General features: G+C 39.0%; 1 protein-coding gene across 12 annotated transcripts in view; it reads left to right on the top strand.

Annotated features, from left to right (window-relative positions):
- NAALADL2 (N-acetylated alpha-linked acidic dipeptidase like 2) overlaps positions 1-25,734 on the top strand; it is a 489,585-nt gene that overhangs the window by 306,090 nt on the left and 157,761 nt on the right. For all 12 annotated transcript variants that reach the window (XM_057411595.1, XM_057411593.1, XM_057411591.1 and 9 more), the window contains one exon: positions 24,688-24,838. In XM_057411595.1, coding sequence (XP_057267578.1) covers positions 24,688-24,838 — 151 coding nt within the window. The remainder of the gene's footprint in view (positions 1-24,687; positions 24,839-25,734) is intronic.

Genomic DNA, 25,734 nt, shown 5'->3' with positions numbered 1-25,734 from the left:
TGAGATCTTACAAAACGCATGTGAGGCTGCTGAACATTGCAAGGACAAAATCTGGCATTGCTTTTTTTTTCTTTGAAGAGTAAGTCATTTCATCAAGGCATACAGATTCAGAAAATAAGGTTTGATTCTGACCTACCAAAGTGAGAATTGTTCAATGCTTTGGTGGCAGCAGTGGTAACAGGGCAAGAGTAGCTTAAATGTCCTATTTCTCTCTTTTTCTGTTCAGCAAGCAGACAGAATAAAACTTTAATTACATTATTTAATTTAAGGAAAACCTATACTTTAATGTGAAAGCTAGCTTGATTGTTAATATGACACAATTTATTTCTCAGTAGAGAGATAAGCTTGATGCAGTGACGTTTCTAGCATTCTTGCTTCAGAATACAGAAACACAGACTTATCTTTTTAAGTACATTAAAACTCACTTTAATTAATATAAAGAACATACTTAAGCATGTTGCTTAGTCTGTTTTAGAGGAGCAATTCTCCTTTAGCAAAAGAAGCCATATCTGAACTTTGTTTGAGTAAAACTCCCCTAAAATGATAAGGCCGTGTCCATCACACCCTACTGTTATTGTTGAAATACTGTTACCATACACTGTCACAGTGAAATGCACAGACAGTTCCTTGTCCAGAATGATCAGCTGCTTAGTCTTCTCTCAAGAAGTTTCTTATTGACCAGAAAAAAAATGTCTATCTTTTACTATGATTCTGTAACACAAGAAGTGTCCTCTGTCAGGCTGATAACCTCACCTGAGATGGCTTCTGCTTAGAGACTTACAAAGCAAGTACAAAGTAGGGGGGGGTATTGTTTTTTTTGGTTTTGTTCTTTTTACTTTGGTATACCTTTCCCCAAAACGGCAGTTATTATTGTTGTGATGTCCTGAAGTAGAGAATGTGTCTGCGCTGATTTAATTATCATCATGAATATTCCATGAATTTGTGTATTTCAGTACTGAGTTTTTTTATACTTACCTCTACAGTATCTTGTGGCAATGAGTTTCACTATGTGCATACTTAAAATTTTTGATATAAAATTCCATATTTGGAAAAGCATCTGTTTAAAACTCTAGTAATGCTTTATTACTTATTACAAAACAAAAATTAATATAACAACCTACCCACAAAATACTCCAGCTTCAGTCTACACATGAACAGACTGGAGTAAATGATACATTTCTGAGAGTACCAGCTACATGCTAAACTTTAGCCTTTGCACCTTAAAGGATCACAGAAAGAGATGTGCTTTCTCCCTTGGCCTCAAGATTAACAGATGGTGTAGTAAGAACTATTAGTGCTTATGAAATCTGTGCTCCTTAAATAGTACCCAGTTAAATTCTAAGCTGCTTTTTTGAAATTGTCGTGGTTTAGATCCTAGCCAAACAGCTTGTTCACTCACTCCCAGTGAGTGGTGCTGGGCTGGAAGCAATTGAGCCCCCCCCCCCCCCAGGGACTCTCCCATTCCCCACTCCCCCAGGGGCTCTCCCCTTCCCCACTCCTGGAAGGATGGGGAGGAGGACTGAAAGAGTGCAACTCCCACGGCTTGAGACAAGAACAGTCCAGCAACCAATGTACAGTACAAATCACCACCGCTACCACCACCGACAGCAATGATAAGAGAAAATAACAAGGGAAGAGAATACAATACCACCTGCCGAGAAACAAGTCCGACCCAGAAGCCCGTGTCCAACCAACAGAAGGATCCTCTGAGAGACCAGGCAAGGTGGACAGCTGCTCAATTTCCTCAGTTTCCAAAGCAGCAATACCAAAAGCCCATTGGTACCCTTTTGGGTCTTTGAAGTACCCTCTCTTGAGGTAGTTATGCCAAGGATGCATGGAGCCACTGGACCAGTCACAATAGGGTGCCTTTGCCATTCCCTCCCAGTCAGGCTGATTTCAGCCTCCAGTACAGTCAACTCTTGGGATCCTCCTGTTACTCCAGAAATATAGATGGGTTCCACCCCTTGACAGCTTGATGGCATCAGGGTACACTGTGCACCGGTATCTACTAGAGCTTTATACTTCTGTGGGACTGCTGTGCCAGGCCATCTGATCCACACAGTCCAGTAAATCCGATTGTCCCCTACCTCCACCTGGCTGGAGGCATGGCCCCTCTAATGGTCATCACAGCGTTGGACACTTAAGTCGTGGTGAAAGGGATTATTCTTCGTTATCACAGGGGCTGGAGTAAAATCAGCTCTTCCACTCCATCTGGGAAACTGCTCATCAGAGACTGAAGCCGTAGCTCTCATGGGAGGATCAGTCTTGGCCCTTGCTCCCCTCTTCAATTCACTCACCCGTTCCTCCAAAGCTGAAGTAGGTTTTCCATCCTACTTTGTCATGTCTTCTCCGTGATCCAGCAGGTAAAACCGTAGGATAGCCCATGGCATATACCTCCTGTATCTCCTCTCTCAAGCAATAGGACGCCTTTTGTTAATAGCTGAGACGTGTGTTGGTACACGTGAGGAGCTGGATAAATCAGATACATCGTCCCTCAATTGTTTGAGGTCCTGGGACAGTTTTTCCACAGCTGAGATGATGGAAGGGGTGAGATTGTCTTCAAACTCTCGGAGTTTATGAACCGTTTCATCCACTGTTAGTGGTACTGTGTCATTCCAGATTACTGTTGCTAATGAATGGGCATATGATGACGGTGCATTCCGTGTAAGTTTTCGCCACATGGGTCGTGTACATTCAACTTCATCTGGATCTATAGGTGTATCCCCGTTATTCGGCTTGATGTGATAGATCATCTCTACAATGGCCGATTCCCTCAGAGACTGGATGCCTTTGTCTGTAGTAGTCCACTTGGCTGAACGACTCATAACGTCGTCCTTGTACGGAAACCTTTCTTTCACAGCTGCCAAGAGCCGCCTCCAAAGGCTGAGGGACTTTTTCTCTCTTGCAATTGCTTTGTCAATTCCTCCTTCTCTAGCAAGTGATCCCAGCTGCTTGGCTTCTGTACCTTCTAGTTTGTGACCATCGGCCCCATTGTCCCAGGATTGGAGTAACCAGGTGATGATGTGCTCCCCTGGCTGATGGGTAAAATCTTTTCGTGTATTCCGTAGCTTGGTTGAGGTTTGAGGTTGAGAAGTTGCCTCTTCTTCTTCTTCTTCGTCATGTGATGATGACTCCTGATGAGATGTTAGACCTGGTGGTGAGTACATTCTTTCTTCATCTTGCTTCACCCTTCTTGCCTCCTTTTTGCTTTTTCTCGTGCGTACAGGGGCAACTGATATTGGTATGAATTGGTCCTCTGGTTTGGCTGCAGTGATTATCACTGTGGTTTGAGTAGCGACTGTACTTGTTGCTGGGGGTGGTGCAGCTGCTGTGCTTGGAGCTGGAGTAGCCGCGCTGTCTGTTGCAGTTGAAGTTTGAGTAGCTGCTGTACTTGCCGCTGGGGTAGCTGTGCTGTTCATTGCAGCCAAAGTTTGAGTAGCGACTGTACTTGTCGCTGGGGGTGGTGAAGCTGCTGTGCTTGGAGCTGGAGTAGCTGTGCTGACTGTTGCTTTGCCCTCAGATCTACTGACATTTTTTTCCTTTTGAAGGTGCTGGATAGTGTTGAACAAGGCCCTGTAAGCGTAGGCCAAGCCCCAGCACGTTGCCATGATTTGTCCATCTCTGGTATGGCCAGAATGGCCACACACCTCATTTAAATTCTGGATTTTGCAGTTGTTTGGTGCTGAAATTCCAAAGTACTGTAGGGGCCCACTGACCTAGATACTTACCCATACTATCCCACACACCCTGCCACTCATGACTGTCCAGCCTCAGGGAAAATCTCTCGGTCCTCCTACATCGTCGTTTGACCCCAGACAAGACCCAAACCTGACTCTGCTTAACTCTTGAAGTCAGTCGTGGGCAAAATACACTCTGTATGCATGCCAACATGGTGATCCCCATCACAATCAGCAAACAAGTCTCAACAGCATTAAAAGGCCATTCAAAAACTTCGAAACTCTTAAATGATGCTGTAAATGGTCTGGGGGGATGACTAGGAGGGTAAAAGAATGTCTCCTTCACAGGTTGACCACCCAAGAAGGAGAAAAAAGATGTGTAATTGCTAAGCACTTCTGTTATATACCTCCCAAAGTATAAAGGTGGTGACCACACTGGGAACACAAGCCAGATCAGTTTCATGATCAATGATTCTATTGTATTACAAGTCACATTACCATGAAGTACAATGAGACAAAAACCTTAGCCCAAGCCCCACACTTGAAAAACACTAATACAGCAAATACCGGATGGAAGTAAGATACGATATACTGAAACTGTGAGATCAAGAGGAACAACTTTGAGAGCCAATAAATCAGCATTGTGATGAGTGACTATTAATCCAGACAGATCTATTGTTATCTCAACCCTTCGGGCCCCACGTTGGGCACCAAAAAGAACTGTCGTGGTTTAAACCCTAGCCAGACAGCTTGTTCACTCCCAGTGAGTGGTGCCGGGCTGGAAGCAATCAAGGCCCACCCCCCCGGGGCTCTCCCCTTCCCCACTCCGGGAGGGATGGGGAGGAGGATTGAAAGAGTGCACCTCCCATGGGTTGAGACAAGAACAGTCCAGCAACCAATGTACAGTACAAATCACCACTGCTACCACTAATGACAACAATGATAAGAGAAAATAACAAGGGAAGATAATACAATACCATCCGCCGAGAAATGAGTCTGACCCAGAAGCCCGTGTCCTTCCGGGTAACTCCCTGTTATCCCCCACCCCGGGCATGACGTGCTGTGGTATGGAATACCTCTTTGGTTAGCTTGGGTCAGGCGCCCCGTCTCTGCTTCCTCCTGGCTTCCACTCCTCCCTGGCAGAGCATGAGCCTCACAAAATCCTTGGTCAGGGTAAACATTACTTAGCAACAACTGAAAACATCGTTATTATCAGCACTGTTCGAGGCTGAAAGTCAAAAGACAGCTCTGCACCAGCTACCAAGAAGGAGAAACATGACTGCTACTGCTGAACCCAGGACAGAAATGAAGTTGGTGTCTCATGGCCAAGGTGTGTTACATGATCATTTGCCTTTGAAGATGTTTATAAGTACTGGGAAAAAAGACATCTTTAGTATTGCATTTATCGTAATCTATAAGTGCAGTCCAAGAGGAAAAAACAAAAAAAAAACCAACAACAACACAATCAAACAAACAAGAAGACCCAAAGCACAAAAAACAACACTCATCCAAAAAAAAAAAAAAAATCAACAAACCAAAATCCCAGAAGAAACATATTTAAGGATGTGTATCTTGTCCTCAGAGAGGAAACAACACTTCTTTTGTATCTGCCAGTGTTGACGTACGTGTTTGGAATGGCACTTTGTTAAACGTTTCAATCACTTTGATTACAGATGTTATGCTTTCATTTTGGAAATCAGTTTACTAATAATTATTTTGGGGCAAAGCTATATATCTTTTATCTTAAAATGAGCATATGTCAATACAGTAGTTAAAGCCATCTTTATGCTGATGGATAATACATGATGTTTATTGCTTTATGAAATTTAGAAGAAGAATGATATGAAGTGATAATGTCAGTAATACAAGTGTAATAATATATGGCTTTAAATTTTTACAAAATAGAATTCTTGCACTTATTAGTTAATTTCTGTATTGTAAATGAAGTTGAACAGCGCAAGCTGCATATAGACCTAGAAAGCATATGGCTGTGGAAGTTAATCATTGAATAAATAAGCAATATACCATAATTTCAGCGCTTTGAAAGAATGGAAATACATAGAGGGAGGAAATGTCATAGGCAAAACATTTTTTAAGTAAAAAATAAGTATGTTCTCTGAATTCTTATCTTCTAATATGTACTTCATCTGCTACTTCTGGAGGTAAATAAAGCAGCTGTTATCCTATTATTAAAGGGGGGAGGGTGTTGTTTATTGCTTCAAAGGATCTGCTTATTAGCACTTCATCAGCATCAGTACATTTCAGGTCTAACTTCTGCACAGTTATCTGTGTGACCATATTGGTTCATACCTTTTTTTTTGCAACCGTCTCAAAAGCGGGGCTGAGTGAGAGCAATTGAAGAGAACTATATCCATCACAGGTACTTAAATTCAGAACTGTGAGTGCAATTGAGTAAGTGGCTTCAGAGGATTTCTTAGACTTTTTACCTTCACCTGATCTCTAATCTCAGGTGTGTACCTCTGCTGCCTTCCTGTTCTGGGAAGTCAGTGATCCAAAGTACCTTTCTCAAAACCTTGTGTCTCAGAGTCAAAACATTTCAAAGAATAATACAAAACTTAATTTTTTTTTTTCTAAAAAGCATATTACACAGCCCCCCTCAGTGTATAACAGACAAATAAAAATAACTTTATTTTGTAGTGGAAGAGCCAGCAGAGTAAATAGGTTAATCCAAGAAGATTGATCATTAGTTGACAGTGTCTTCTGGAATGTTAGAGCTATTTTATTCCAGAGATCTTAGATAGTGAGCCTGGGACTTAACATCAATGACTATGAGATGCAATTAATATAAATGTTTCTAAGACAGACTTCAAACTCAGCTTATTTTATAATAATGAAAGATTATTAGAGTTGAGCTCTGTTAGAAGAGGCTTTTACTATCAGAGCTGCCTTCTAAACTCAGTATCTTCATGGAATGTCACATGAACACATTCTCTTTAGAAATCTTGTCTGAAAGTGCTGGCAAAAACTCAGAAAGGTAAATTAGATTTTTAAACTCCTGTCATCCTACTTTAAGTATCTTAACAGATCTACTTAGCTATTTGGTGTTTCTTATTGGCTTGCAGACTATTGTTGGAAAGATGGTTATTAATTAATTAGTTTCCCTGTTAGTCTAAGTTGTCTCTACTTCTGCAAGTCACTATTCTGTATTTACTTTGTCTGTTTTAGGATTAATCTTTAGTATTTACTACCAAAAAGAATCCTAATGTTTATATGTGTATTAAATGTTTTCCTATCTCCTGAGAGAATTAGTTCATTGCATGTAGAAACATAAAATCATTTAGGTTGCAAAAGACCTTTAAATCATCAAGTCCAACTGTTAACCTGGCACTGCCAAGCCCACCACTACATCATGTCCACATCACAGTATCACAGTATCACAGTATGCTAGAGATTGGAAGGGACCTCGAAAGATCATCTAGTCCAATCCCCCTGCCCGAGCAGGAACACCTAGATAGTGTTACACAGGAATGTGTCCAGGGAAGGAGACTCCACAACCTCCCTGGGCAGCCTGTTCCAGTGTTCCGTCACCCTCACTGAGAAGAAGTTTCTTCTCAAGTTTAAGTGGAACCTCTTGTGTTCCAGTTTGTCCCCATTACCCCTTGTCCTATCATTGTTTGCCACTGAGTAGAGCCTGGCTCCGTCCTCGTGACACTCCCCCTTTATATATTTATAGACACTTATAAGGTCACCCCTCAGTCTCCTCCAAACTATAGTGACCCAGCTCCCTCAGTCTTTCCTCATAAGGGAGATGCTCCACTCCCCTAATCATCTTTGTTGCCCTTCGCTGGACTCTCTCCAGCAGGTCCCTGTCCTTCTTGAACTGAGGGGCCCAGAACTGGACACAGTATTCCAGATGGGGTCTCACCAGGGCAGAGTAGAGGGAAAGGAGGACCTCTCTCGACCTACTAACCACCCCCCTTCTAATACACCCCAGGATGCCATTGGCCTTCTTAGCCACAAGGGCACAGTGTTGGCTCATGGTCATCCTGTCGTCCACTAGGTCCCTCTCCCCTACACTGCTCTCTACTGTCACATCTACATGTCTTTTAAATACCTTCAGGGATGGTGACTCTATCACATCCCTGAGCAGACCTTCCAATGCTTGATAACCCTTGCAGTGAAGAAATTTTTCCAAGTATCCAATCTAAACCTCTCCTGGAGCAAGTTGAAGCCATCTCGTCTTATCCTACTCGTTACTTGGGAAAAGACACCGAGACATTAAAGGTTAAAAAGCTTGACTACTATTTTCTTACCAATTTTGAGTTTTTTGAAATTGTGCATGTTATGTTGGTGTAAAGTTGGTGCAATTATGTGCAGACTTAGACAATGATTTCAATAACAGTTAATATTCTAAATATCATGGAGGTAGTTGCATTTTCCATTAATAAATGATGCTGTGTAACCCTGAACTGGCTTTCTTTACCAACTCTTTGACCGGTTGTAAGCAATGGTAAGTACAAAGATTAGTTGTCACTGCCAATCCGTCACCACAGAAAAGGAAATAATGGGTGTGAACAGAAATTTCTGTTTGTGCTCTTTTCAGTCCTTGTCTCACTTGCAAAGATGTTGCACAAGAAAATGCTTGTCTGAACTTGAAACTATTCCCTGCTTTTCTGTAGATCCCTATGTTGAGCTAAAAGCCAGGGGATGTGAATTGTCTTGTGAGTCAGACCATTCATTCATTGCATGGCCTTGCATTATAGCGTTGTTTTGTGATTGAGCTTTTATTTGTGTTTTTGTGGTTTGGTTTGCGTCCCCTCCCAGCTAAATTTGTGTATGCTTTAGACTTCTACTGATAGTTCTGTCTCAAGAGAAACAGTGGTGTAACAGAAATTGACTGATTATGAGTTTCATTGTATTTTTTTTTTTTCATTCATCTGCAAACTACAGTATTCTGTATGTGTCATAAGTAAATTCAGTGGAGTTCCAGGGGCTGTAACTGGTGCTAAATCATTTCAGTGGGCCCATTAGAAAAAACTGTAATTATTTTTATCATGCAGTGTTTCATATGATATTTTTGCTTTCCTTGCTTTCCCGAAGAAATTGTCCGAGAAAGACAAGAATGACTTTACTGTGGCTGCTGTCATTCACTTAATTCAGGAGGAGAGTGACAGGGAGCAATGGTGATGCTAGTGCATCTTTCTTAACCAATCTGTGTATGACCTTGTTCTGGTATTTGGGTCTTCGTTTCCTATTCACTCCTTAAAAAAATATTTATGACAGTAAGTTGGACATATTTTTCACATTTTATATTTTTCACTGCATTTTTATGACAAGGCAAGGGCATAATTTTAGATTGATGTTCTAGAACTAATTGTATATTAGTGTTGTTGGAGAAGACCTGGGAGTTGTGTTTAGTGGTTTAGAGTGGTTTAGTTGTGGTTTGTTGTTGATGTTTTTTCTTACTGGTCGTGAATTAATTACTTTGTAGGGCTTTGTGACTGGTGACTGCCAAGTTAATGCAACTGCCATCCCTGATCTCATCAAGTACTTCAACCTTGGACCTCCTTCGTGTAGCTCTATATTCTATTTCATTTTGGTGAAATGGGCTATTTAGTAGGTCACAGGAGGAGCCAAAGCTCTGTTTTACTGATGTGCGGAGTGGAAAGCAGTGAAAAAGAAAGGACCTAGAAAGAAACAAAAGCTGCAAATGTTGACTTTTTCAGTTGTAGTATCTTTCGTGTAGGTTTCTTACAGTTTTGCTTTACCGGAGTTACACGTGAAGTGGTTCTTCACTTTATTACATATTCCGCTATAGACTCTGATACTGAATATTAAGGACATACTCATGATATGCTTTGTGTAGCACAGTTCATGAATAAGATCTTGTTCTGAAATGTCAGTCATGAAACAAAAGGGCAACCGGGCAAATTTTTAATTTTGGAATTTCTAGGGGAGCTTAGGAATGGAAATTAGTACTGATACTTTATAAAGAACTTTTATTGCTAAGGTTTTTAATAACTATTTTAATATTTATAGGTTTTGAAATAACTTTATACACTGAGGCACATTCTTTATGATCACTTCTTTTATCATTCCTGGTTTGTGACACTTTTTCTAATAAGGAAGATAAATAAGTTCATTCTGAATATTGATTTACTTAAAGGCATGCTAACCAAGTAGTTAAACACTGCTCTTTTCCACAAATGAAAGTAAAATATTAATTAGCCAATTAATACTGTGCGTTTTTCCTAGTTGATATATAGATATGCCTGAGGCTCACATATAGCATAATTCGTATCATTATATGTTCCACTGAGAAACATAAATCGAAATGTAAATTTAAAAATGCATAAAAATGTTATACAGTATCTAAAGAGACTGTAATATGATGTTCAAGGCATTATTTTAAAAGCAGGAAACCTGGATGCAGTGTAATACTATAAAAAAGAGTTGAGCAGATAATATGCTTTTGTACCTTAAAAGAAATAGGCTGGATTTTCATCAAATCTTATGAGATTGTGAGAATAATAAAGTGAAAGGGAATTATTTTGCATACAATGAAGGCAATTGTATTTTAACAATCTGATGGATGTCCTGAGATTCATTACTTGAGGCAGCAAATGTACCTTAACTAAAATCTATGACTGATTGTTATGTAAGTTGTGAGATCATCAACTGCTTATATCTTGATAGAGAACGTGTAAAATTGTCCTGGGTTCAACAGTAGCAGTCATTTTTCTCCTTAGTAGCTGGTGCAGTGCTGTGGTTTTGACTTGCAGCCTGGGAACAGTGCTGATAACACCGATGTTTTTAGTTGCTGTTCAGTAATGTTTACTCTGACCAAGGGCTTTCTGAGTTTCATGCTCTGCCAGGGAGGAGTGGAAGCCAGGAGGAAGCAGAGACAGGACACCTGACCCAAACTGACCAAAGAGGTATTCCATATCACAGCATGTCATGCCCAGGATGTAGAACTGGGAGCAGTCACCCGGAAGGGCTAGATCACTGCCAGGGTCGGGGTGGGTATTGATGGGCGGGTGGTGAGCGGCTGTATTCTCTTCCCTTGTTATTTCCCTTATCATTATTATTATTGGTGGTAGCAGTAGTGGTTTGTTTTATACCTTAGTTACTGGACTGCTCTTATCTCAGCCTGTGGGATTTACATTCTTTCGATTCTCCTCCCCATCCCTCTGGGAGCTGGGGGGGGAGGAAGGTGGGGGAGTGAGAGAGCAGCTGCGTGGCTGACTGAGTTTAAACCACAACAAAAATCTTTAGTCGGCAAGGTAGTTAAGTCATAATCCTATTTTTGTCTTATAGATGGAAGGGCTATTGCATTTCAACATTACTAACTTTCAGTGTTACTACTGGAAAACATAAATTCAAGTTACCCTAAAGATATCGCAATTACAGGCTACATGTTAGTTGAGAAAAGATTGTGGAGACAGACAAAGATTTTGTGTTTCCACTGCATATGAATCAATAACTTTAGAAACAAAAGAAGGGTTTTTTTTTTAGTTTGTTTTTTTTCCATATTGTTGTCTACATATGATTGTGTATTCTTTTGCTTTGGTTTGGTGATCTGGAGCCATTAGCTGTCCAAAACCTCTCTATTTTTAGCTTTTTAGTTACAAATTAAACCCTGAACTGTCATCCAAAAGACAAGTTATTACTTTCAAGAGTGGTAATATTTTATAGTCAGTAAATAGTACCAGAAATAAGTATATTAGAGGGATTCTACCTGTCACTACAGTAACAGCTATTAAATATCTCATGTTCAGTTTAAAAATATTGATGCCTGTTTGTTTAACCTTTACATTCCATCCAAGATGATTTTTTGCCTTTTTTTTTTTCATTTTGTGGAATTCTCCGTTCTTTAAAGAAAAGAGATTTTGGGGAAGATCTCAATCACAATTTCCATGTTTTGCCTTCAAGATATGCTGCCAGTTATTCAAACTGAGACTTAACAGAGGTTTAATGATGCCACTGTAAGTGGCAGCGGGGGAAATATTCTCATGTTGGTGATGAGCTGCTGTCCCTTTGGCATAGATTGGGACTATAACCCGTGCATCACAGAACAGTCACTGGTAACCTGCCAGCATGCAGGAAAATTTGGAGATTAAGAACGCATAAATTACAATGTTATTTTACTGAATTTATTTATTTATTGGTCATAGATACATTCAACTGAAGTTATAAATCAGATATTCACCTAAATCTGACTTGAGCATGCTTGTCTCTGATTAAATGACTGAGATATTCTTATACTCTGACATTTATGAGTCAAGTCTTTTGTATGTCAAGGCCATACTCAAAACAAAAAGTTAAGGCAGTGCCATACTAGTCTTAGAAAAACAGACAAAAAAAGCTGAAGGGCTTACGTAAGTGCTGTCAGCAATCAAAGCACCACTGAGGGGCTTTGGGCATCCTGGTCTAATGGAAGGTGTCCCTGTAATGGCAGGGCTGTTGGAGCTAGATATTTTTTAAGGTCCTTTCCAGTGCAAACCGTTCTATGCCTTTGAGTACACATCAGGTTTGTTTTTCTGCTTTTAAGCTACTGAGTCAAGTACTCTTTATTTCTCAGTTATATGCAGAACAAATCAGGAGCATGGGTATATGTTTTCAGGTGAAGTGAGAAGCAGCCCTTCTGACAGGGAGGGAACAGCTATGTCTCAGTTTATGTTGCAAGCATCAGCCTTCTGAAGGCATTCAGATTGCCATAGTCACTGTTCTCTGCATATAAGGGAAACCCCTGCGATTAAGTAGTGGTGCAAGTCGTTTACTTGCAGTATAGGGGAGGATAGCAACTTGTATGTTAAACTCAGCATAGGGATCTTCAAATTCTTATGTTATATCTGCTATGAGAAGTGGCAGGTGGGCTAAAAAACCTGTAGAATTAATGCAAGATGCATTGTTAGACATACTGAACAGCAGAGATCTACATGCTGCATGGACTTAAACGTCAGGAATGTGTCCTCTTCTGTGCATTTGGCTTACCTTAGTTGTTTGTTACAACTGCTCCTAGGGATTCTGGGTGTCATTACCATTATTAACTCAACCCCTTTGACAGCATTTATGAATGGTTTTCATAAGCGATTGTCCAAGCAAGGTATGCTTTGGACATTTAATGGCTCCAGACCACCAAACCAAATCAAAAGAACACACAACTAAATGGACCTTAGGGTGCTACAGTCTAACCTCTCCCTGATGAAGTGTTCAGTTAGTATGTTTATTATTGCTATAGATAACAGAAAACAAGGAGGAGAAAAACACCACAGGCTAAATATATTTTTCTAAACCAAGCAGAATGGTGACCCTCAGCTGACGGAGACCCCACAGCCCCTGGCCAGGCCAGGAGGAGCAGGAACCAAGTGGGCCAGTCAGGAAACTTCACCCTCAGAAGGAGTGGGGCTGGCCAAGCCCTGACACACACACACTGCCCCAGATAATCTGCCTGGCAGCTTAGAAGTTTCCAGAAGGGAGGTGAGGCCTGTCAGTCTGTGAGGAGGGTGTGTTAAGGTGGGAACCGCTTCTGAGTGTGGGCTGCCACATGATAAATCCACAGGGCGAGCATGGCCCATTTAGTGCAAAGGAAACCATATTTTACTCTTGTGACCTGCCAGAGCTCTCTGTGGACCTGGAGGTTGCAGTGTGAAGGTTTTGGTTTCTGAACATGTTTGCCTTCCGTATTGAAATCCAATATCACAGAAACATAGAACGGTTTGGGTTGGAAGGGAGCTTAAAGCTCATCTAGTTCCAACACCCTGCCATGTGCAGGGACACTTTCTACTAGACCTGGTTGCTCAGAGCTCCTGAGGGTTGGGACAGCCACAGCTTCTTTTTTCATTTGGGCAAGCTGTTCCGGTGTTGTACTACCCTCACAGTGAAGAATTTCTTCCTTGTAACTAATCTAAAATGAGCCTCTTGCAATTTAAAGCCATTACCCCTTTCCATGTCACTACTTGCCCATGTAAAAAGTCCCTCTCCAGATGAAGTCAAAGGAAGGACATGGTCTTCCACATGTCCTTCCTGGAGTGTGAACCACTAGGTATTTCAGCAGTGTTTGCAAGTTCTGAAATGAATCCACGTACTGTGGTGTGCGACCAAGCTGATACTGCAAGTTGATCTGCCCTAAGTAATTTCCTGGTTGGGAATTTGCCACAGGGTTCAGTCCTTGTGAGGAGAAATGGACTGCAGAGATCTGAGACTTCCCTGAAGTTGAGACTAGGTTCCCTAAGTGCTTGTGGCAGATAGCATGGCTTCCGGAACAGTGAAAATTAGAGCCTCCTTGCCAGAGAAAATCACCTGTGGTTTTTCTGCCCTATGTGAAGGGTGACGTGAACCTAACACCATGGCTTTCTCTATAAGAAGTGCCCCATGCTAGGAAGACTCTTTGTAGAGTGCATCCACTGACCTTACCTCATCTTTCTAGCGGTAGGAAAACAAATAAATAATTAAAAAATATAAAGTAAGGGGAAATTGTCAGATTTGACTCAGGCCTGTGACTGTATTGGCTGTGTGGTGAGTTTGGAATTGATGGAATGCATGAAATACAGCTAAGCGTCTAATCCTCATGATTTACCAAGATTATAATTATATCTTTGTGTAATTGTTTTTGGTATGCTGGATCTTCAGCTTTGTTCTCTCTGTAATAGAGTCTAAACATAGACTGAAATAACCATAAACATTATCAGAAACAACAGTTTCAGTATGAAGTAAATGCTACTGGCTTTTTGGAGGTTGCTTATCTGGACATTCATACAGACTGCTTGTTTCTTCTTTTTAATGCTTACTGAGTATTTAATGATACTTAGTACACACAGTGCTCCTCCACATGCTTATTTAAAAGTGAGTAGTATTTCCTGAAGATGCAGGAATGCAATAGCTGTATGAAAGGCTTTGTATTATATACTCTCCAAATAACGAAGCATTTTTTCCTGGACTGTAAGCAATTCAATTATTTTGTTTCTGAAATAAATTAAGTAAAGCTTACAGAGTCCAATCAGCCCTTGTTTCTAGGGAATTGTAATTCAATTTCATTTTTAATTAGATTGAAGGTTGTGAATTTCTTAGCAGTGGTAAGCAAGATCTGGCAGTAAAACGTGCACACAATTTTTATTAAAAGTACCTAAAATTTAGTGGCAGGGAACTGGCAATATATCTGGCTTATGTTTAATTGTCCAAGTACCCTTTTGTGAAAAGTTCCATTTTTAAAAACTGCTGGTGTGTAACAAATTACTTTTCTTTGATAAAACTGGATGAAAGATGAGCAGACAGCAAACAGGGAAAAGTATGGAACAAAACCATTCAGATCTTTGTAAACTTAATACCACATTCAGGACCATGAAGTTGAAAATTTTGCTGTTCAAGGATTACCGGATTAAACCACACTGCTTTTTGGTTTAGAGATGGGGGAAGGGGAAGTCTCAAGTTTTTAACTCAACTGCTATGGCTGTCCAGAGGCTAGTGCCTAGATTTCTAGACAAACTAGCAGACAAGCTGAATTGTGATTCAGCATTATACATGAATACTTGGAAACTCTCAATCCAGGTTCAGTTTTGCCAATTTGTGGTAGCTCTAATTTATTGAGCGCTTTATTTCTTTAGTTGGTGTGAGTTTCTCTCAGATTTGCAGCATAGAAGCTGCTACTCTTCGCAAGTGTGATGTGATTCCCAGTGCTGATTGCCTGTCTTGCATTTTTTTTTGGCTTTCCTTTTTGTTTGTGGTTATGTACTGTCTTATCCATGTTCAGACATCATTGCTAGACAAAAGACTGTGGCTTTTGAATGTATCATTGGTCACAGGAAATTTAAATGTGGCTCTGTTACATCATCCTGTGCTATGGGAAATAATTTCCGGCAGCAATTCCGGCCAACATCACAAGAGCATGAGATCATGTGGGACATGTTAGAACATATTCTTTACTGTGAGGGCGGTGAGGCACTGGAACAGGTTGTTCAAAGAAGTGGTAAATGCTCCATCCCTGTTCAAGAACAGGTCTTGGGCAACATGGTTTAGTGTGAGGAGTCCCTGCACATGGCAGGGGGGTTGGAACTAGATGATCATAAGGTCCTAACTATACCATGATTCTGTGTTGTTGTGTTGGGGGATTTTGATTGTTGGTTTGCTCAGAGAATGAAGTGTTTCAGCTCTACATGTGGTAATGGATAACTGGTATATATGAGAGACAGGGGAAGTTTAGATTGGATACAAGGAAGAAGTTCTTTACTGTAAGGGTGGTGAGGCACTGGAATGGGTTGCCCAGGGAAGCTGTGAGCGTGCCATCCCTGGCAGTGTTCAAGGCCAGGTTTGACAGAGCCTTGAGTGACATGGTTTAGTGGGAGGTGTCCCTGCCCATGGCAGGGGGGTTGGAACTTGATCCTAAGGTCCTTTCCAGCCCTTGCTATTCTATGATTCTGATTCCATGTCCGTGGGAAGGCTGAGTATGTATATCTCATTGCATGACATCTTAGTTGCTCCTCTTCCTACTGCAAGAGCACTTCCGGAGGGTGGGAGGGTTGGAGGGGGTGGCTGAAGGGTTCCAAGGATTCCTTGTGGCCACATCTAGCCTGTAAAGGGATTGAACTAGTATGGAGATGTCATATTGCTTCAAGTTGTTGGACTAGGAACACTGAAGCCTATCTTACTTCCCTCTAGTAGTTTCTTTTTGAGATAGTCACACTAAAGAAAAACAAGTTACCTTATTCTTTTACTTCTAAAATCAAATATTCATGACCCTTCACAAATCAGTTTTCTTGTGGTTAGTGCTAATTTAAAAGGCTGCTGCCCTTGAATAGTTCTTATCTGACAGAAGAATGTAGGTAAAAATACAGCTGATGGTAAATTTATGTACAAAGTAGCTCTTACAGCTCTTACTACCATACAGCCCCATAACTCATATGCAGATTTTTATGATTAACATTCTAAGGTTTCTTATCCTTCCCTCCTGCTTTTCCTCCTACATTCTGTAGGACATCCAAGAAATAAAAGAGAGAAATCTCTACTTGTAAATCACTTTTAGATAAGTAAAGGAAAAAAAAATCCTGAAAATTTAAAATTGTGAATGACAGTTTCAATTCAGAATGTGATTAATAAAAATGTCTTGAAAAACCTTAGGTATGCATGTCAAACTCCTTCCACAAATAGATGCACTTCATATTATCATTTCTCTGATAATAAGTACATCAAAGTTTTAAGGTCTGGGCATGATGCAGAGCAAGTATATATATGTGGCACTGTGTGTCAGGAATAATTTATTTAATTCCAGTGCAGTATGTTTTCCAACTTCTAAGACCTTTATAGGAATAGCCTGTCATTTATGAGATCACCGTTGTCTGCATTTCAAGCTTTTTGAAGCTTTATGCAGCTTAAACCTTTTCCCAGTTCTGTTTGTTCAATATAGCAATAGTGTCATTCCCTAGACAAGGTGAGTGTTAGAGCTGAATAGGAAAGATGATTTCTTTTCATCATCCCCATGTAGTGAGCGATTAAACTGCCTGTGTCCTCCATCTCTTTGACTGTCTTAATGCAGTACCTTGAGGATTGATCAGCAAAAGCCAAAGCCTCTTCAGATACAGTTTTGCCACAGAATTCTTTTGAACACTGTCCCCAGATATAGAAGCATGATTAAACATTAAGTGCGGTATTAAAAAATTAAGCTGGAGCCAAAGGAGACCTCTGCCATCTTACTCGTTAAAAATATTCAACTTGGCAGAGTGGTAAAAATCTAGGTGTTTTTTTTTCTGTCTTGAGTCTTGTTTGTGTTATCACTGCATCTTCCAAGTACTCTCTATTACAGTAAGTAATTGAAAGGGCAGTGGCATCAGATAAAATCTGCAGTATGCAAAGTCTTACTTTTCTACTCAAGCAAACAGTTTCAGAAGTAAAAAGATGTTATGTCAGTGAGGTCTTCCAACTGTTTCAATGGCACTTTTCCCTTACTTTTGCATACTACCAATTAGTAAAATGTGATGGCAGATCCTTTCAGAGCATCATGATTTTAATTGGAACTTCAGTAGAAAAGAGTAATAATTAACTTGTAACCTATCCAGCTCATAAAGATGTGTCTCAGATTAATAAACTATCTTTTGCGTTTTGCACTATGAATTGAAAAACGCAGTTGCTAAAAGCTGGTTACTGTTGTTTGTCTAATTCATGTTGATCATTGCACTGAAGTGTAATGACAGTAGAAGTTACAACTTCTATATTTTTATTAATATGTTTGATTTTAAACAGTAATATTAGAATAGGTAGATGCATGTATTTTTTCGTATATCCTTGATATATTTTCTTTCTTTCTCTGAAATACTGCTGTGTATATTGCATTGTTTGTTCTACTAATTATTTTTAATTCTTTAGTTTTGTTTGTTTTGTCTCAATGCCCCCTATGTATTATGACTTTGAATATAAAATTCTGCATGCATTTTTGGGTGGAAGGGACAGAGAAAAGGGGATGATAACGATATATAGGCAGTCAACATATAAGTGGGAATATCAATTAAGTTTTTACTTTATGAATACATTACATCCCGGTTTTACTGTGTTAGCACCTGACTGGACTTGTAATAAACAGTGCAGCTGTGAATCTGCATTTAGGAGAAGGGGAAGACTGTTGGCCATATTTTGGGACCACTTGCAAATATGGAAGAGGTCATATGCTAGAATAACACAACCCAGTATGAATTTTGCTGTACTGAGAGTAGCTGACACTTAAAAGCCTTCATCTAATGAACTGTGATGTCATTTACCCTAACACAGACATTGTGTAAAATTGCTTTTTTTTTGTTTTGCCTTTTTTTTTTTTTTTTAGATTTAATGGAATTTAAGGAGTGCACGCAACCCTATTAAGCTTAAAAAAAATTCCATGCTTAAGCATTTTTCTGTCTGTAGCAAAAGCATGTTTAATGTGTTTATGGTTCTGTTACACACTTTTTCACTGCAGACACATTCTTTTTCTTACAGAATTGGTGATAGTAGAAGATAAATGCATACTTAATTTACCACTTTGGTGCCTTGGTATACCAAAGGCACCCCTCTCAAGAGCATCTAAATTCCTTTTCTGTCATTGTGACATTCAGTTGTGACTGAAATTTTCAGGTTTCTGTATAAATAAATTCACAGAGGTTGGGTATATCATCTTCATGATGGTGACATCAGTCAGAAGCTCCTAGTGTATGGCATAATTGCTTTGATTCTGATTTACACAAGAGCGCCTTCTGCTATGTTGTGGTGGCACAGTAGAAAGGCCTTCAAAGACTTGTGAGTAGTTTCAGTGAACAGCCTCATAGTATCTATTCATGTCAGATCCTGTGTACAGGAATGAGGATGCAGCCCAGATAACACGCTTTCAGTAGCGTGAGATACATGCATATGAATGTCTTCTGAAAGTGAAAACCACATTTTGAGGCACTTTTGGCTTAAGAGAGAATGGTGTTCTACAGGGTTTTTTGCAATGTAGACTTAAATTACAGTAGCATAGTACTGAAATACGTTATAATGAGGTAAAAGAGAAATCTTAAATAGCGTTGTGCAGGTAGTTTATATTATATTTATTGATACATTTTGACCATTATCTAATAATTAAAAGTCTGAAGGTTTATATAGTATAGTTGAAAACAGAATTAGATCTGATTAGAAAATGTCACTGAATTCATTTGAATTGAACCTGATATTGAGAAATAAAATATAACATGAAGGGAACCTATAGTAAAGTGAAGAGATCTGGTTATTTTTTTAATTACTTTTTTTTTTCTCCAACACTAGAGTTTGATTTTTCACGTATTGAAAAACTCTTGTTGATGTATATGCAAATTATGAAGTGCATATGGAAATTAACTTTTCTAAAAACAGTGTAAGTGCTACTCGCTTTGAACCTTCCATTATGACAAAGTCACTTATTGGATAGAATTGTAAGCTATTGTGTCCTGTCCTGACCTGTGTTATCTTACATAATGTATTGTTTGATAAAGTAATGGTTTCATAGGTTAATAAGCAGATTTTTCACAGCTTTGGTTCTTGAGGTGGGATTTTGTGGTGTATAATTTCTAGTCTAAGGTTCTGTATTATTTTCCATCTGTCTCTTCTATCACAATTTCTTACATGGTTTTTTTTCCCCCTTGCATTAAGGGGTAAACTCTCCAGATTTTATTAATGCCTTCTCAGTGTGGTGTTACTGGATCTGCCTGTGTCTACTTAATATCCCATTTTCATTAAACTTGAATACACTGAGATATATCCTCCTGTGAAATAAATCTTCTGTGCCGACTAATCAATGGTTCAGTCATTATTGTGGATCAAGACACATAAATGGACGATCATAGAAAGAAGATTGACGAAGTCTGACAAAGGCAATATTTATCAGTAATGGGGCTGGTATTACAACCATTACATAGCCATTACAACTTTAGGGGAGTGACAGAGAGCAGGAAGAAGAAATGGCCTTCAGCAGAAGAGAGAGAGGAAGACATACAGTGATGCTGATACTGGAGTTCTCTGCACATGTAACACCAAGACTGATTGCAGAGAGGTTTCAGAAAGATGGACAACTTCCTAGACTGGAACAGCAAGGTTCTCAAAAGGTTTGGCCATATTTTTGGGACCACTTGCAAATATAGTGGGAAGAATTGGTAATAATGAGAAACTATTGTAATATGTAACTAGTATGTTGATATAATCCAGTTACCTGCATCATGGTTTTGTTTTTTTTCTGATGTATTCATAATCATTGCTAACCATCACTTTTAGGAATATACTGTGTTGTGATGCACCACATTAGTTGATCACACTTTGCTACTTGATAAAAAATTTGTGAACAGGACTATTACTGCGAATCAACTAAAGGAAGAGAAAAGATGTCATGCTCATTTAGTTGTCTTTAAGCCAATAGGGTCTTGCTGGATCAGAGAAGATCAGGTGTTACATTGAGAGAGTAGTTTAGTAGCCCTTTCTTAGCTATTTTTGCATTCTTACATGCTGTAATCCAGATGAGACCAAAGCGTGAGGTGATTTTCTGATTTCTGCACAGGCAGTGACAGCTGAAACTAAAACCCAGATGTGGATCCCAGGAGCAGAACATCAGAGTAGTGCTGGCAGTCAGGTTTTATTTTCAGCTGGAAAGTGAGAGTACTTCTTAAACAGCTACATGCTTCAGTGTGCATGTTCTCAATACTTCTGAGGCTCCGTGGTTAGCAGGTAACCAATCCCATGTACTCTCTGGATAAGAATGAAGCCTGATTACCTGATTGTTCTCTTGCTTTTTGATTTACCAGAAGTGCAAAGATACTCTTAGCTGAGCAAGAGACCAGGGAAAAGATCTTCATCAAGGTAGACTTTGCTTTAAGCTGAAAGATAACAAGTAGAGCTTAAGTCCAGTATTTGCTACATTGCTTCTCTGGTTATAGCCAGTCATTTAAGGACAGGTCTTACACGTTAAGCTGGAGTTTCATACAGAGGGACTGTAGTCACTTTGGTAGGTTTGTTCCTGCGTTCTGATCACTAATGTATTCCTTCTGATGAAACAGTCATTCAGGTGCACACTAGCCTCAGATGACACAAAACACATTAAGTCAGCTGTGAGAAATAGCGGCCCCTGCTTCTTGTTGATCCTTTTTCCCAGTAAAGAGTCATGCTCAACTTCTGTTTTTTGGATCTAATACCTGTAGGCCAACAGGTCTGTGGCCAAAGCCCAACAGTGAACTTGGCTCAAATGTGGAATACAGACCTGGTCTCTGTTAGCTGTGTGCTGGTTCAAAAGATAACACGTTTCCTTTGCCATATTCAGAGATGGCGCAGTTAAAATAGAGAAGTAGCTTTGAGTTTTCCTGTTAGAACAAAAGCAGGTTCTTCAGTCTACTGCAATATGCCTGTATGCAGAGCTGATTTTGTTTTCTCTTTCAGATCAGTTATCTTTGTCCAGAAGCTTGAATGTGTTATTAGAGTTTTAATGTATCTAAAGCTATTGATGTCATAGTTATTGCCATTTACATTCAAGTAATACCTTATTATATAGAAACTTCCCCAAGTAAAATAGAGGCTTCAAAAATTACTAGTCACTCCTTAAAATAAAGGTGTGGGTTTTCACTGTTTCAGACACATCATATTTAAAAGGCAATTTAGTTGTGCCATAAGGTGTGTAGAATTTAAAAGGCTAATTGGCCCTGGTTACATGACAGAGCCATTGGTAAAGGAGCAAGTGTCTTAGATTAAACATCCAGAATGTTTTATGGGATGATTTAATATACTGAATTGAAAGTGTTGCTAGTTTTTAAGTGACTCTAAAACTTGAGGGTTTAAGCAGCCATAAACAATGTAAGAGTTAAAAATGGGCACCAGCATCAGTTTTCTTGTCAAGGGTTCTGGTATTTCCATTTTAGTCTGAGATGTTTGTCTTTGGGAGAGGGAGGAGGCATACACTCAAAAGCAGAAGGAGCAGATCCCGCTTTTGGTTGGTTTTACAGTCTAAAGTAATCCATTGATTTTAATAGATGTGTACCAGTTTACCTGAAGGACTTAATCTAGAATCTTAAACCATGTTTTTTATTATGCTTTTTATTTTATATATATATAGGTTATATATTAATTATATGTATTTTATTATATATATTGCTAAGATTCTTTGTGCTAGGGCACTTTATGGCTGTTGTGTTGACTTAAGATGAAAATGGACTCAACAATGCTCATTTATTGGCATAGTTGTGGTGTCACTGTTGGAAAGTTAAAAAGCAGTAATTATAGCTGAAATCAGAAAGCAGGTTTATAATTTTACATGCACAACACAACTTCTTACTAAAGATTGTACTTAACAAAAACCACTATTGAATTCCTCTATTTCTCTGAAAGAAGGGTAAGTACACTGTTGTTACTCACAAAGTGCAGCACCCAGTGCTACCATGTTTACAAAGTTTTTAAAACTCTCTTCACAAAAGAAGACCGCATCTGTGTTTCTTTTCTATGCTATTAAATAAGACTAGAGATGCATCAAAAGATACCGGATATGGATGCAGAAAAAGAAATACAATTGTCACTTTAAATCCTGACTGTTGTATCATTTACCTAGGATCCTATAGCATCCCCATCCCTTTTATTGTGCATAGCTGAATATGAACATGAATTGGAAACAGAACCAAACAATATTAAGCAAACCTACCATTATAAAATTGTTATTCCTGCATTACATTTAAGATATGTAATACATTGTTAACCTTTTACATTTTTAAATGTCCGTGCTAATCATGTTCTCAGTCTGCACACATATTTATCTGAATAGAGTTCTTTCAAAGGGACTGTCCCTTTTCATCTAGGAATTACTTGTTTGAATATGTAAGATTACACAAGTGATTCACAGGTTCACTTGTATCTGTTTATCTGAATTCAGACTGGTGTCAAACTCTTGGCAAATCACTGTATTAGATATGTATATTCCTGTAATTTACATGCTTGTAAAGCCAGGAAGAACTATGAATAAACATTCCTTAAACTCAACAGCTAAGAGATAAATTGAATATATATATATATACACACAGAAAAAAATGAAGGGTCTAAAAGACAGAAGGAAAAGGACAACTGAAGTGGATACCGGGGGTATAGTAACAACTTCTTGGGTTCGTACAGAATCAGAGTTGTGTCTTTCAGAAACATCATATACTTGTAATCATTCCTCAGACCATTTGGAGACATTTCGAAAGTCGTAAATAGAGTATAGTAAATAGTAAGATAATCCTAAAATACCAGAATTACTTCTGTCTGAAAATTAATCTAGTTTTCTGTCATAGTTGTTGTCTTCAGTCTATTCCAAGTATGCAGAGCAATATATAGAAAGGTCTTCTCATTTCACAGGAGTATTTGCCACATTACAATTTGATTTCTTCTGATTTGGCATAAAATTGCCTTACTTTTCAGTTCTCTATGAAAGGGAAAACCTGAGGCTTTCCAAACAAAACTGATCTGTAGGCTGCTGCAAGTCAGGGTGCTTGGATATTTTTGCCCTTGACTTGAGGGACATTTCCCTGATTTGCACCCCAGATCTATAGACTTTTTGAAAGGCTAACTGCCATTACGAACTCAAGCTGTGATGTTCTGATGAGACAGAAAAAAAGCTGTCTGTCTGACAGGAAGCAGACGCCAGGGCTGGATAAGCTGGGCTGCTGATTGTTTTGTTTGTTTCTTTGTGGATTTTTGTTTGTTTGTTTCGTGTTTGGGTGGGGAGGTTTTCTGGGGGGTAGTTTGTTGTTTTCTGGGGTTTTTTTTTTGTTTTTTTCTTTGTCTTGTTTTTGGGGGGTTAAATCTGTAAATTCCTTTTGTTTTCTCTGTTAACTGAAGAGTGGGTGTGCCAGAAATCCTGTCCTGGGCTGAGACCACTGTGTGCAAATATCTAGTATGTGCTATACACCCTTAGCGATGTTCTTGAAGAGGTAAAATATGCAGAAATGCCATACTGCTAATAATATGGGAAATATGGAAGATCTGCTTAGGATGTTGTAGTGAGATTAGATTCAAAAGTAAAACATTTTCAAGTTACTATTTAAATCACACAAAAATATGTTAGGGTTGTGTTTCTAGCAAGTGTCTAATGAGTAGGAAGAAGGGTGACTCCCTTCATACCTGTTTGTGTACGCTGCGGAATCATGTCAGTACCTCATCTGAATATAATTCCCAACACACTAGCCTCATCTGACTATTAAAAGAAGTGAAGATGGAACAGTTGCAAATCTGAAATGCAGGTGCAGCATTAACACTGTATAGCATAGATGTAGTGTAAGTGATATGTTAAGTAAGTAAGAGTTCTTTCTGTCATTAGGCTTGAAAGTAGCTTTTGACATGAATTGGGAATCATGACTTTGAAATAGTTTTTTGGTGGTTTGATTTTGTCTTTTCGAGAATAGCTGCTGGTTTCATATTATAAGCAGTTTGGAGCTGTGCCTGTCTATTCAGTTTGTACAGAACATGGCATGGCAAGAGCCTGAGTTATAATAAAGTCTCTGTCTCAACAGTAATTAAATAGTGTGTTCTAACATTGTTTTTGTTAATAGACACCTATGTTGTTTTTTTTCCTCAGCTTTCTCTGTTAGAAGATGCAGGGTTTGGTGGTGTTCTCCTTTATGTTGATCCTTGTGACTTACCAAAGACTACAGATCTTACGGATAAAGCATTTATGGTTTCCTTGAATGGTGGAGGAGATCCATCAACACCTGGTTATGCCAGTATTGGTAAGTACTGTTCAGGGCATATTCAGTTAATGCATATTTTAATTCTATGTAGATTGTAAGTATGGGAGATAAAACACTAAACCACATCCTGTCTGAAATAGAAACTCTGGGTAAGGGAACACCATTTAATGCAGTGTGGCTCAAAGTTTGGAATCTGGTCTCAAAGGTCATTTTGCTCTAAATTCTTAGCACAAAGTTTGCACTCTAAATAATCTATTTTGTTGCTTTTTGTATTCACACACTGAACCATTATTCCTGCCTGCTTATTATTACCCCATTGGAAAAAAAAAAAACAAACGGTTTCTGAGCAGATTCCAGGGGATATGTCCCCCCTGAAATAAGCACTTTTCATTCTGTCTTCCACTTTCATGGTATAGGCAATAGAAACTTCTGGTCAATAGTTGCAAGTACAATGTAGTCAGACATTTATATTTGAAAGGATTTAAGAAAAAAGTAATGTTTATTGTATCTGTGTGCAGTAAGCACTTTAATAGGATATGTTCATTTAGCCTTGTCTCAGTTCTGCCTCGGTAGACTTGCTTATCACTTATGCTTCTCTAAATACATGTATTTTTGAAGTATGGGAAATAAGAATGGTTTTTAAGAACTTACCTAATCCTTTATAATCTTGTGCTTGCTTGTTTGTTTTTTTTTGTTGTTGGGGTTGTTGGTTTTTTTTTGGGTGCGGGGTGTTGATGGTGGGTTTTTTTTTTTATACAATGTTATCAGTAAATAGAAGCAGCAGCGTATTTGACTTGTATGCACTTTTTAAATCCACATTCTGGCAGTTCACTGAATGTGTGTTCTTCTTTGCTGCCTTTTCAGCTTTACAGCCTTTTTTACTATCTAACCATTTTGAAATGTATTAAGCAGCAGTCTGAGTTTGTGACAAGGCT

Source organism: Pezoporus wallicus, unplaced genomic scaffold (assembly GCF_028554395.1).
Source record: "Pezoporus wallicus isolate ANWC-B61680 ecotype Strahan unplaced genomic scaffold, APGP_CSIRO_Pwel_v1 contig_6899, whole genome shotgun sequence".
Classification (NCBI taxonomy): domain Eukaryota; kingdom Metazoa; phylum Chordata; class Aves; order Psittaciformes; family Psittacidae; genus Pezoporus; species Pezoporus wallicus.
The sequence above is the reverse complement of the archived record's forward strand: the minus strand, read 5'-3'. Positions and strand labels throughout refer to the sequence as shown.